General features: G+C 57.3%; 1 protein-coding gene across 1 annotated transcript; it reads right to left on the minus strand.

The window, feature by feature from the left end:
* Positions 1–642: 642 nt before the first annotated feature.
* On the minus strand, positions 643–10,247 carry LOC103193607 (scavenger receptor cysteine-rich domain-containing protein SCART1-like). Its single transcript, XM_007936863.1, has 13 exons — positions 10,229–10,247; positions 9,752–10,072; positions 9,147–9,443; positions 8,449–8,531; positions 7,996–8,364; positions 7,254–7,557; positions 6,759–7,076; positions 6,377–6,691; positions 3,204–3,521; positions 2,637–2,951; positions 2,273–2,308; positions 1,498–1,635; positions 643–956 (listed from the first exon to the last, which is right to left on the minus strand). The coding sequence occupies exons 1-13, from the start codon at positions 10,245–10,247 to the stop codon at positions 643–645; spliced, it is 3,147 nt and encodes a 1,048-aa protein (XP_007935054.1).
* Positions 10,248–13,682: the final 3,435 nt, after the last annotated feature.

Raw genomic sequence — 13,682 nt, forward strand, 5'->3', positions numbered from 1 at the left:
ACCCTCTGAGTGCTGTCTCACAAATGGAAAACAGACACTGTGACACACACACGGGAAAGGCCAGACAACAGGACAATGGGGGCAGCTGCATCCATGAGCACAGGAAAGCCAAGGATGGCCAGCGGCTGTTAGAAGCTGAGAGACTCTAGGAAGGACCCTCCCCTAGAACCACGTCCTGAATTCAGACTTCCAGGCTCCTGTGAGAAAACCACTTTTTACACTTTAAAGCCACAAATGTGCAGTATTTGTGTCATGCCAGCACCAGGAGGCTGACACAAGGACCCTTTGCAAGCCTTGGAACTCCCAGGTGGTCATGTCACCTGGTTTCTCACAGCAAGGAAAGGCACAGATGGACGAGGACAATGACAAGCCATGAGTCCAGGGGAGACAGTGACTCTACAAGGCCCCTCCTCCACCATTTTGTTTGAGGTCACCCCTGTAGCTCCTCCCCCACACCTCTCTGTTCAGAGTCACCCATCCACCTCACTGGGGACAGGGTGCCCTTTAGAAGGATTCCTGTTTGCTACAAAAAGGGGCCCAAATAGAACACCAGGACCCCTCCTAAAGAGCAGGTCCACCGAAAAGGAAAAAAAAAGGGGCGCAACCCAAGCCCTGGGACTGGGTCGCAGACACACCAGGGGGTTAGATGTAGGTGCTGCCCGGGGCAGAGCCCTGTGTGTAGGAACAGTAGAGGAGGAAGAGCACGAGGGAGGCCAGGGCTGAGAGGGGCACACCGGCGGGACTCAGGAGCGCCTCCTGCGGGCCCTCAGCCTCGCCTGCCTCCTCGTCGGCCTGCTGCTCCACAGGACCGTCCTCAGGTGCCTCCGCGTCATCATACTCCTCCTCCAGCACCGGGTCCCCGGACCCTCTGGACCCCACATCTTTCTCTCCAAAGGAGATGGCACCGATGTCCTCATAGAAACCCTCCGAGGGGGGGTTCCAAGTCATCCCGGGACCTGAAAAATACACCAGAACCTTCTAGAAGAGACCCTCCTCCCAGTCCTAGCGACCCACTGCCCGGCCCTCTGTAGGGTCTCTCATTCATGCACGACCCTGGGCCCCTCCACCAAAAGCCCCACCTGCAAGTGCTGCCTCTCCAAGGGAACCCACAGCTTCTTGGGGGCCCTGGGGTGGGCCACGCTGGTCATCTGGGCCTCTGAGGTAACCCCCAGAAAGCTCCCCAGCTACACAGGACCCACATGGGATCCAGGAGGCCCTCAGAGCTGTTCTCACACCTGGGTACCCCAGGAACCACGGGCGTCTTAACTCAGCTCCAACTCAGAAGCCAGCACCTCAGCTCAGATCCTGCAGCCCCGACAACTGGTGGGTCCATGGAGAGTCACGGCTCAGTGACCATGGATGGGAGGTCCTCACCAGTGTCAGGGCAGTGACAGACACAGAGACCATCCGATAGCTGCTGTCTCCAGGAGCATGCTGCCCCCACAGCCTCCCCATCCCCGGGCTCTGTGTGAGCCATACTGGCTCATGCCCACCTACCCCTGCAGGCTCTGTGGCCACGGCACCACTGAGCCCCTAGGACCAGGGAGACGATGCCCAGGAGGGTGCCAAGGATGATACACACAGTGAAGAGCAGGGAGCCCGCCTCAGGAGCAGCTGGAGGGGCTGAGGGCGGACCTGTGGGGACAGGGAGGGGCCAGGAACATTGTGACCCAGGCATCGATGGCCCAGGCCTCTCTGAAAAGGATGGGAGGGGGACCTGGAGGAGAGATGGCCTTTGTGCTGACACTCCAGGCTGCTCATCTCCCAGAGAGACAGGACTGAGGTCACAGTCCTGAGGGAACCCAGGAGCATGGCCCCAGGTGGGGAGGCCCAGGCAGGGGGGTCGAGGTGGGAGGGACCACGTGGGTGGGACCAGGTAAGAGAACTCGGGGGGAGAATGCACGTGGGCAGGCCCAGGTGAACAGCTCTCATCATCCCCACCACCCTCAGCCGTGCTTGCGAGACAGCCCCACAATGCCCAACAGGACACAGTATCTTAGGGCCAACAGAGTGGTCACCAAGGAAAGACCCTTGGAGCAGCAGCAGTGTGTGTGACCTCAGTTGTCCCTCCCACCGATTCTCCACCCAAGCTGAGGAGGGCAGGAGGGGGTGTTATCAGAGAAGGGAGTGTAGCCATCACTGAGGAGAGACCAGGTCTGAGGAGAGATCTCCCCGCTTCACGGCCCTGTCCCGACTGAGTCCCATCGCAGGGCCTCCTGGACCCAGGGGTGGGAGGCGGGGGGCAGTCCAAGCTGGAGAGGAGAGTACCTACCCGAGTCGGGTGGCAGCACCGTGGTCCCCCTCTCACCTGCAAGGAGAAATGAGGGGACCAAGGGAGCAGGTGGGAGAGCACCAGCTCTGGACGCAGGGACCCTCCTCAACACCCTCAGGCTGCATCCCCAGCCCCCATTGAGCCCATGCAGAGTCCCCTGCCCTTGGCCACCCAGATGGGGCGTCCCAGCCGCTCACTCAGCGCTGTGTCCTAAGTTCTGGGGAAGCAGCAAGCCTCAGGAGAAGATCCACAGCAAACTCTGGGCCATGTCCCACCCAGACGGGCCTGCTGTGCGGGCCCCCTCACACCCACCCTATCCAGTCCAGCCAGCCACCCCCGGGCCTCATCCAGAGGGCCGGCTCACCTGAGCAGTGCACGCCTGCATCCTCCTTATGCAAGCAGTCTCCGTGCCCCCAGGGCACCGAGGGGCAGCCCCACAGTGACATCTCGCTGCCCTTGCAGCCCACCTCATCCAGCCACACAGGCCCTGAGCCGGGCCCGAAGGCGGCCTCCCCCGGGGCACTCAGGGCCCGGCCACAGCCCAGCTGTCGACACACGACGTGTGCATCTGCCAGGTCCCAGGCATCGTCACACACGGTCCCCCAGGTGCCAGCATGCCAGAGCTCCACGCGGCCTGAGCAGCCGTCCTCACCCCCACGCAGGCGCAGCCAGCCCTCCTCTAGGAACACAAGGGCCGGGTCAGGAACTGTTGGGCTAGTTGGACAGAGGGCCTGAGGGTTCCGACACACACCTGGGCAGGGCTCGGTGGCTGAGCAGTTTGGGGTCTCTGTAGTGGCCTGTGGCGTGGCTTCCAGCAGTTCTAAGAATTCAAACAGCAGCCATCCTGGGGGATGCGCACTGCAGGTGTGGGGCCTTAGTAACCTGTTTTTGCCCCACCAGCAGTTCACAGAAGCCCATCCTTGGGACCCACCTGCACAGGAGATCCAGACTTCCTCTCCACGGGCACAGGAGTGTGGGTGCCACGGTGCCGAGGGGCACTGCCACAGCGTGGTGTTACGTAGCTTCCTGCACTTGATGTCATCCAGCCAGGAGATCCCCAGGCCAGCCGCCTGCACAGGCTTGTTCTCCAGCCAACCCTCATCTCCACACCCCAGCTGGGTGCAGATGATGGATACGGAGAACCCCTTCAGGGAGTTGCCGCACACGGCACCCCATGTCCCATTGTAGAAGACCTCCAGCCATCCAGCACAGCTGTGGCTGCCCCCACGCAGCCTCAAGCCCACGGACCCTGGCAGGAAAGCACAGCCCAGGCTCAGAAGGCCTCACTTGAATCAGAGAAGGCTCAGAGGAGGAAGCCACTGACCACTCAGCTGATGCTGTTCAGAGGCTCTGACCCAAGCCCCAGCATCAGTGGCTGATCACCCAGGAACCTCCCGCCCAGGTATCAGGCTAATGGTCAACCAGACTCAATGCCCCCAGAAATTCAACTGCTGGGAAATCTATCACTGGAAATTTCTGGAAATACAGAAAAATCCTTTTGCACAAAGATGACCAATGTAGCAGTGATAACAAGAATTCAAAATGAAAACCAGGAATTGGCCCAGAGCTGATGCTGAGCCCGTCCACGTGGGTCAGTCATCCTGTGTGTTCAGAGTCAGTGACAGTCCTGGCCGGTCAGCCCCAGGTGTTTTCCAGCATCACCCTTGGAGCAGTGTCACATCCAGTAACACTGGGACAGGATAAGGAAGCTCTGACCGTCACAGGATGGAATATTAGACAAGACTCTGTCCTCACGTCAAGAAATCAGCCTTGCTTATGCACAGGGAGATAGCTCAGGGTGCAGAAGAGTATGAAGGGATGGACACTGGGAGGAGGTAACTATGGGGAGGAAGTGGGAGGGGAGCTGCTGCATTGTAAATTTTGGTCAATGACATGAGACAAAGTATATGTGAACTGCTGTATGAAAAGTGAATTTACTCTGTAAATCTTCACCCAAATCCTAATAATAAAAAAAAAAAAAGTAAAAAAAAAAAAAAAAAGAAATCAGCCTTACGAGTAGCGACTATGATCTTAAAAGCTAGCAAGCTGCCATGTAGATGCAACAATGGGTGTCTCCTCGTCAAGAAGAAAGAAGAAAACCAAAATGAATGGAAACAATCAGTCCTAGCGACTGGTACACCATCTGATCTGCAACCTATACAACTATGAGACCAGAAGAACTAGATGGTGCCCAGCTACCACTGTCATCCACTTGGAAGGGATGTAGGAGATCCTGCATAGAGAGGGAGAACAATGTGGAACAAAACTCAAAATCATTTGGAGGCAAAAAAAAAAAAAAGAAGAAGAAGAAGGTGGGGACCAGGTTTGCTGGTCCAATAGAGCCTGGTGAAACCACTGAGACTATGGCCCCTAGCTGCTCTTCAGGTCTGGAATTGAACCCACACATGTGGTTTCCAGCCAAACAAAGTACAGGCAAGTGACTTAAACATTTACCTCAAGTAGACACACACCCTGGAGAGAACAATCATGGGAGAAGGAAGGGCTGCTTATGCACAGGGAGACAGTTCAGGGCGCAGAAGAGTATGGAGGGATGGACACTGGGAAGAGGTAACTATGGGGAGGAAGTGGGAGGGGAGCTGTTGCATTGTAAATTTTGGTCAATGACATGAGACAAAATATATGTGAACTGCTGTATGAAAAGTGAATTTACTCTGTAAATCTTCACCCAAATCAAGATAAAATTTAAAAAAAAAAAAAAAGAAAGAAAGAAAGAAATCAGCCTTAGCGCAGGGACACTGAAGTAAGTTGAAGAAAGGAATCAAACCTTTCTTAGGAAACAGACTAAACTAAAACCAAGCTCACTGGCATGGAGTTGAATCCGACTCATAGCGACCTCTCATTGGGTTTGTGACGTGGTATCTCTACGGAAGTAGATTGCCCAGTCTTCCTTCCGAGGAAGCTGGTGGGTTTGAACCACCAGCCCTCTGGTTAGCAGTCAAATGCCTTAGGAAACAGACTGGTCAACTGCAAACATGGGACACTCCCGCCTGCAGCCAGGCCCCAAAAATTATGTCACAGAGGTGGAGTCTGTCCCACACCCTACCCCAGAATGTAGGCTGACCTTGGGACTTGCCGTGACCCAAGGAACAGGATAAAAGAGACTGGTGCCAGTTCCAGGAAGAACATATGCTGGATCCTAAAACCCACCCAACAATCTTAAAAAAATGGAAATTGCACAGACATGATTTCTGCCCATAATGGAACCAAACAAGAAATCAACAACAGAGAGAGGACAAAGCATCTCCAAACACTGGAAAGTAAACAACACTGTAAAGAAGCCATGTGAGGCTGTGGGGGTGCAAACATTTAACACACATGCCTGCTAACAGAAAGGCTGGACATTCAAGTCCGCCCAGAGGTGACTTGAAAGAAAGGGCTGGGGATGGTGACTGGGCAGGGAGAGAAGGAGAGTGGGTCAGGGTGGGGATGGGGACTGGGCAGGGAAACCCTGTGGCTGGGGGAGTCACTGGGCAGAGAGAGGAGCGTTAGGGTCAGGGCTGGAGATTGTGACTGGGCAGAGAGAGGAGGAGACTGGGGTAGGGTGGGGATGGTGACTGCGGAGGGAAAACAAATGTATACAAACTGTTGAATGTAAAACAAATTCTGCTCTGTAAATTTGCACCTAAAGCATGATTTAAAAAAAAAGAAGAAGAAGGAAAGAAAGAAAGAAAAAGCAAGCACTGTGGAGCGTCCTCTGACACAAGGGGGGTGACAGTGAGTGAGAGTCAGCTGGACAGCACCTGGCGGTTAAACAACCTGTGAGTCAGAGACGGAGTCTCTAAGGGAGTTGTGGAGAAAACAGAACCAAATGAGGATGGAAATACACGTAGGACTTCATGGGCTACAACTAAAGCATGCTGAGAGGGAAATGTATAGCCTCAGGAAGCCGCGAGGGCTTCTGCTCACACGTTCGAGTCACACCAGAACCATGTCCCAGCAGGGGCAAAGGGCAAGGTGCTTTCCCGTGTCGCATCATCACGTGAGAGGCCACCGGCAGCACATGGAGAAAGCTGTGCCGACCACGGATGCGCTGTGTGCACTGTTGAACAAAGCAGCAGCAGCACTGGAAACCCAGGTGCCCACCTGAGCAGACAGCACCGGCGTCCTCCTTGTGCCTGCAGTCATGCCGGCCCCAGCCCCGTGATGGGCACTGCCACAGTGCCAACTCTGTGCCCTCGCAGCCCAGCTCGTCCAGCCAGATGTTCCCGGCCCCAGCCCCAAAGTAGGCAGACCCCAGGGCGCTGAGGGCATGGCCGCAGCCCAGTTGCCTGCAGACCACGAGGGCATCACGCAGGTCCCAGCCATCATCGCACACTGTGCCCCAAGCACCATCCTGAAGCACCTCCACGCGCCCTGTGCAGCGCCCTGGCCCACCGGCCAGCCGCACCCGGAGGCTCCCTGTGGAGAGAGTAAGTCAGGGGGCTGCAGCCAAGTGGACAGACTGGGTCTGGACAGCCTCACTCACCCGAGCAGATGACTCCAACATCCCATGAGCTCACCACAGGCACGAGCAGCGGCATGGACACGTTGCACTGAGCCAGGTGGGTCTCAGTGCCCAGACAACGCACCTGGCTCAGTGCCACCGGCACGCTGCCACGGCCAGGGCCAGGGGCGGTGTAGGCTCTCTCGGCCCTTCCACACTGGAGCTGCTGGCACACGACGCTGGTGCCCCTCGAGTCCCAGGCATCATCCAGGACCCGGCCCCACACCCCATCCAGGGACATCTCCACACGCCCGTCACAGCGACTCTGTCCGTCCCTCAGCCGCAGGGCATGGGGGAGACCTGGGGAGACATGGGCACAGGGGACTGGCCAGCAGGGTCTCAGAGGTGATGGACACCTGATGGGAAGTTGGAAAGGACGTCTACCTCCAATAGGGCCGCACCTACCCTCAGCCTCCCTGTATGCTTCCTTTGCATAGTTCCTGCCCACCTCCGCACCGTGGGCTGCCTAGCACCCACCTGAGCAGATAGCAGCAGCTGTGTTTCCGGGGACACAGGCTGGTGCCCCCAGGGTGCTCACTGGACAATTCCATAGATAGGGCTCTGTCCCTGCGCAGTGGAACACATCAGGCCAGATGGGACCTTCATCTCCCCCAAAATAGCCTCCTTGAGGTGTGGCTACTGCGTTACCACAACTGAGCTGGTGGCAGAGGACGGTGGCATCCTCCATGTCCCAGTGGGTGGCACAGAGGGGCGCCCAGGCCCCCTGTATCTGGAGCTCCACTCGTCCTGCACAGCCACTGCTACCATTGGCCAGCCGGAACTCTGGGGGGAAGGAGGGACAGCATCACCCCCAGACCCCACAGACACCATACAGAACCATTTCTGTGCCTCGCATCCAGGGTGGGGGGCACTGACCCAGCCCCTTGCAGTCTCCAGTCCCCCCACCCCTCAACAACAGCATCCAGCTCCACAGCATCTCTGCAGAGGAGCACCCCCAGCCCCATCCCGTGGAGGGCTTCGGGGCTCCCAGAGTCAGAGACCAGGGCTCCTCCCCCAGCCCACACCCTGTCCCAGAACCAGTGGACACTAACACTCCCGCAGACAGCAACTCCCATAGCCTTCATGGCCTCCAGACACTGCCACATGCTGGCCTTTGAGTCCCTGGGGGTAGAGGGTTATGGAGGGAGACTGGGAGGAGTGAGAAACAGCCTGAACCCTCATCCACCCCCTTCACTTAAGCCCCTTCCACCACCATTGCCACCTCACCTGAGCACCTGAGTCCCGCGTCGTGACTGTGGTCGCAGGGCTCAGGGCGCCCGGGCCCCCGCGGACAGTGGAACAGCAGAGATTCGTTGCCCACGCAGCGGAAGGCTTCGGCCCACACAGGCCCTGAGCCCTGGCCAAAGTGTGCACCCCCGGGGATGGAGACGGCCGAGCCGCACTGCAGCTCCCTGCAGACCACATGGCCCGTGGGCAGGTCCAGGTCGGCATCGCAGACAGTGCCCCAGGTCAGGCCTCGCCGCACCTCTAGGCGCCCGGCGCAGGGGTGCTCCCCGCCCACCAGCCGGGCCTCCGTGTGCCCTGGGGACAGACACTTCTCTGGGCAGGAGGCAGAGTTCTCCGGGCCCTTCGGATTGCATCAGGGGAGAGCTGAGTCCCTGCTTACTCCAGGGCAGACGTCAGGGCCACCTGCTACAGGCCACATGCTCACAGTCTTACAGCCTTGAGGAGAGGCTGACAGCCGCAAAAGGGGCCCCAGGACACCCTTCAGTGCAGGGCCACAGAATGCTGCTTCTGGGGCACAAGGGTGGGTGGACTGTCCACCTCTCTGGCCAGAACCCAGCGAGAGCTTTGGGGACCAGTTCAACACACAGATACTTCAACAAGGCAGGAAGAGGATGACTCACTGCCCCACTAGACACAGTTAGACTCTGATGGTAGCAGCTGAGAGGACAGCACCGACTCTGCAGGGGAGGCCAGGACCCTGCAGACCTGATGTTCCTGAGCCAGGACCTGCTCTCAGAAGATGACACAGACCCCACCTGCCTGGGGTCTGCCCTGCGGACCCCTGCTGGGCCACCCAACCAGGAGAGGTCTCTGGTCTCTGCACCTCTAGAACTTTGTCCCAAACAGTGACATCAGGTCTCTTCAGGAAGGGTCTGGCCTCCCTTCAGTCCCCTGGCCTCCCAGATGGCTCTAATTTCCCCTAAGAAACTGGTGTTCCTGAGGACAGCCCACAGAGGCCTGCACCATACACAGGACAGAGGCCCGGGACTTCTCCCATGTGCAACACACCCTTCCAGTCCTCTGAGTCCTGCCTGCTCCCCCTCCCTGCTCTCCACAGCACAGGCTCTGGTGCCACCAGGGAAAGTCAGCCGGGGTGGGTCTCCACCAGGGAGGAGGGCTCACCTGCACAGACCACCTCTGCATCCAGATGGAGGGCACAGCCGCGCCGCCGCAAGTTGTTGAGCCGGCAGTTGCGGATGGTGGGCTCAGTACCCTTGCAGACCATGTACTTCTCGCCAGCAGCCTTGCCTGCACTGGGGGCCCGGACTGCAGCACCACAGGCCAGCTCGCGGCAGAATACCGTGGCCTCCTCCTGGTGGAGGCCACAGAGGCGGTCCACCCCGTTGACATTGCGGATCTCCGGGAGCCCTGCGCAGGGGCTGCGGCCCTTCACCAGCCGGATCTCCCGGAAGGTGCCGTCTGCAGGGCACAGAAGACTGATGGAGCCCACGTCCTGCCCAGGAACCACGGCCACTGGCCGCACTCCACCATGGCTGGAGAGGCTGTAGGGCTGCAACCTGAGATGGTGGTGCTCTCACTTCTAGGGGCCAAGCTGAGTGTTGGGTGCAGGACCAGACTACAGGGCATTTCCTCAGAGGGGAGCTCACCCCAGGAGGGCCTGCACCCAGGAAGCCCTGTGTCCACAGAGACCCGCGCTCAGACCTAGCCCTGTTCTCAGGGGTCCCAGAGCCCTTGGCAGGCCCCGCCCCATCCCGCTGCTTGCTTACTTGCGCACAAAGCTACCACCAACCACTCGTGGGGGCAGGCGCTGGACCACCACTCCCCAAGGCTGCACTCCCAGAAGGAGGCCTCGTCGCCTCTGCAGGAGACGTTGTGAAGCCAGGGCTGGACCACCTCTCCCGGCAGTGGGACGTACTTTGGGGCTCCCACTGCTGGCCCGCAGCCCAGCTGCCTGCAGACCACTGAAGCCTCTGCCAGTGTCCACTCTTGGTTGCACAGGGACCCCCACTTGCCCTGGTGCCACACCAGCACGACTCCGTCACACGGGCTGTGTCGGTAGGCCAGCTTCAGTCTCTCTGCCCAGCCCCCTGCAGAGGGAAGGAGCCAGGTTGACTCAAGGGAGAAGGGCAGTGATGAGGACAGGAGCTGCAACAGGAGTGAGGGATCCTCCCGAGGCCACCGTACCAGCCAGGTGTCCCTCAGGTGTCCCACAAAAGGGTGTATGAGTGCAGAGATGGCCTGACCTCCACAGTCTCCACCCATGTCCTCTCCTCTGGCATCTGGAGCCAGCGGACCACACCCAGCAGACTGCACCACAAACCAGTGTCTGGTCACCCTGGGAGCAGCCTCTCGCGGTCCCCAGCAGGGAAGTCCCAGTCCTGCATCCTGAAGACCTCACCTCCCTGCACAGACCCCCTGCCTCTCAGACAAGGCCATGAGGCCCTACTGCCAGTGGGGTACTCACAGCTCTTCCTCGCTCTGCCCACTCTCCCCCTTTGATCACCCCCCACCCCAGTCAGATTCTAGTTCACCCCTGCTGGTCTCCTAAGAGACACTCAGCGTCTAGGAAGTTGCATGAGCAGCCCACCCACCTGCCTCCCCCTCTCACACTGCACCCCTCCAGGCCAAGCCACACCACTCCCATGGCAGGCCTCTGATCGTCCATGACCAATCTCAGCCCACCCTTAGCCTCACCGCTTCCTCCAGGCTTCTCCTCCTGCTGCCCAACCTTGTGCTCCCACCCTGGCCTACCTTACCTGCTAGACCTCTCTGACCCTGGTCTTCCTAGCACCCCTGCGACCCTTGACCTCAGCACAACCTCCAATCCTCCATCACACACACAGGCTCCCCACATGCTCACACACTCACCTATACACTTGCTCACACATTCATACACACATCTTCTTACACACATGTTCACACACTCACACATTCACACTCACCCAGATACTCATGCACACATATACAGTCACACACACACTCATCCTCACACACACATACAGGCTACAGGCTCACCACATGCTCACTCATTCACCTATGCACTTGCTCATACACTCACACTCACACACACACAACCACTTACACACATGCTCACACACACATTCACACAAACATGCACACTCATCTACTCACACTTTCACACATTCTCCCACATGCTCACACATATTCACACACATGCACTGTGACACACACACCCATCTACTGACACACAAACACACATCTACACACACTCATATGTTCACACACACTACCACATGCACATTCATCCATTCATATATATCTATACACACATACACACTCACCCACTCACATACACATGCTCACTCACACACATACACACTCACATACAATACACTTACACTCACTCACATGCACACATTCACACTCATACTCCCTCACACACTTCACACTCACATACCCCCTATTGTAGGTCCCCAGCATACCCCTTCCAGAGTAGGGGGGCCTATGTTCTTACCCCAGCCTCTCCTGCTATCCCTCTGGCAGGATCCCCTCTACTGCCTCCTGCCCAGGGCCTGTACACACCTGTGCCCCTCCTACACATGTGCCTCTCTGTGGCCTCATGTGTATCTCACACCAACCCCAATGCTTGGTCCTCTGCCTGGTGCAGGTGGCAACCTTACCTACCCTGAAGACACCTGGTCTATCAGGGGAAGGCAGAGGGAGCACCCCATTGGAGCACACTTCTCTGTGCCTTATACCCACCTGTGCAGTGGTGCCAGTGACCAGGCTATGTTCCTTACTCTTTGTGCCCCAGTTCTGAGAAGTGGTTCTCCCTGTAACTGGGACTGTGTTCAATGCTGCTACCACAGAGCCCATGACAGGAGTTCCAGGGGGACCAGCCCACTGGAGCCCACCACCCTTATTGCCCCAAGACATCCCAATCACCCTCTAAAGTGAGAAGGACTGAGCAGAGAGAAGGTCAAAGAGCCATGGGCCCTTAGAGAGTGGCTTCCTGGGACCTGACATCCAGGAAGCCCCTGCCTCCAGAAGGTTCCATGGGCCAAGAGAGGAGGAACTTACCCATGGGAACTGTCTTGAAAGTGAGGAGAAGGGATCCAAGTCCCAGGGTCCAGAGAGCTGCCCTCATGGCCTCCAGACTGCGTGATGGCAGAGGTCACGCTGGAATCAGATATGTGCGGGTGGTCCCATGTGTGGCTGCAGGCCCAGTGGAGGCAGTGGGGCTTCTGGAGCACATGAGCAGCTCATCTCCTGACCCATAAGCAGAGCAGCCAATGGCCTGCCAGCCTAGGCATCACCAAACATGGGCAAGGGGCCCGCAGCTGGTGGTTTCCTCCCACATTAACTGCTGACATGAGGGGCTCGCCGAGACCCCAGACCCACCCGTGGGCTTTCTCTCTGCTAACTCATCCCTACACTTTCTCTTACCAATCACAGCCTGTTTTCAAAAACGACTTTTTAAAAAAAAGGAGAATGCAGCGAAGGAAAGCATCCCAGTGGGGAGCACAGCCTGAGTCTAGTTTTCTGACCAGGCAGCCTGTGCTCCCTGCTGCCTGACCCTTCCTGTGGACACTACAGCCCCGAGCTTTGGTGCCTCCTGTCACTTCTCCTCGGTGCCTCTCCTCCACCTCCACCTCCACCTCCTCCTCCACCCTTCTGTTTCTCCCTCCTCTGCCTCCTCCATCTCTTCCCCCTCCTCTCCTCCCTCCACTATGATGATGAGTTGTTTCACAAGTGTTGATGATGAGCTCACTCAGACAATAATAGGAGTTGGATGGGGACTCAGGTTCTGTGGAGGGCTGCAGAGTGAAAAAACGGGGAATCTGGAGCTCAGAATCAGGCCTGAAGTGGGCCTGCAGGTAGATAGCAGCAGGATGGTAGCTCTGGGGTCAGAAACAGCTGATGCAACTGTCAGTCGATGGTGAGAGTCCACCTCACCCTCGGGGCAACTTCCTTCCAAAGAGGTCTGAGTAGGGGGCCTGCAGAGGAAGCAGACTTGTAAAAAAGCACAGAACCTAAACTTGGGCCCAGTGGGGTTTGGCGGGCTGTGGTTTCATGTTCACCTCACTCAGGTGCATCTCTCTTCTTCAAAGCTGCCTGGGATGGCTCGCTGGCTGGAGACTCAAGTGCAAACACCACTGACTTAGCTTGACTGTCCCGCTGAAATCAACCCCCATACAAGGGCTTGTTCCTGGTTTGGCATGAGAGGAACATCCTGAACACAGATTCGGGGAAAAGCCGATGGTAAACCAGGGCCCATGGGATAAGTGGAGTAGAAAGCCCGCACCATCATACCAGAGGGTGACTTCTTTAGGGATGGGGAGGCTGCCTCCTTGGGAGATGCAGGAGCTAGAGGTCAGTATCTTAGTTCTGCCCTCCCGAGGCTGAGGAGTCTCCTCCGCCTGGTCCTGACACTTTGCCCCGATAGCCTCTCTCGCTACCATCTTCAAAGGAAACCGGGGAGTAGGTATTATTCTTCCTTTATGTGTAAATAAATTAAGATTTAGATTCAAAATTTTCCCAAGTTCATGTGAGAAGGTAGCAGATTTGGGACTGCCACCAAGGTCTTCTGATCCTGAATCCCAGGATTTTTGCATCTTGCCACATGTACTTAAAGAAAAACATACTTCTTTTTGGAAAATTCAGTTGTTATTAAGAAAAGCCCAGGCTGGGGACTCCTGATGCCCTACTTGACCGCACTATAATTTCAGTACCACC

The sequence above is a fragment of the Orycteropus afer genome, unplaced genomic scaffold (genome assembly GCF_000298275.1).
Source record: "Orycteropus afer afer isolate SDZICR_OR568_19922 unplaced genomic scaffold, OryAfe1.0 scaffold00038, whole genome shotgun sequence".
NCBI lineage: Eukaryota > Metazoa > Chordata > Mammalia > Tubulidentata > Orycteropodidae > Orycteropus > Orycteropus afer.

Bases quoted from the DNA above. Each gene is read 5' to 3' on its own strand.
- LOC103193607 (XM_007936863.1), bottom strand. The intron at 7,558-7,995 runs GCAATGGTGGTG...TTCCCCCCAGAG, and splicing joins TCAGGTGCTCAGGTGAGGTG to TTCCGGCTGGCCAATGGTAG. The intron at 2,309-2,636 runs GTGAGCCGGCCC...TTCTCCTTGCAG, and splicing joins TGCAGGCGTGCACTGCTCAG to GTGAGAGGGGGACCACGGTG.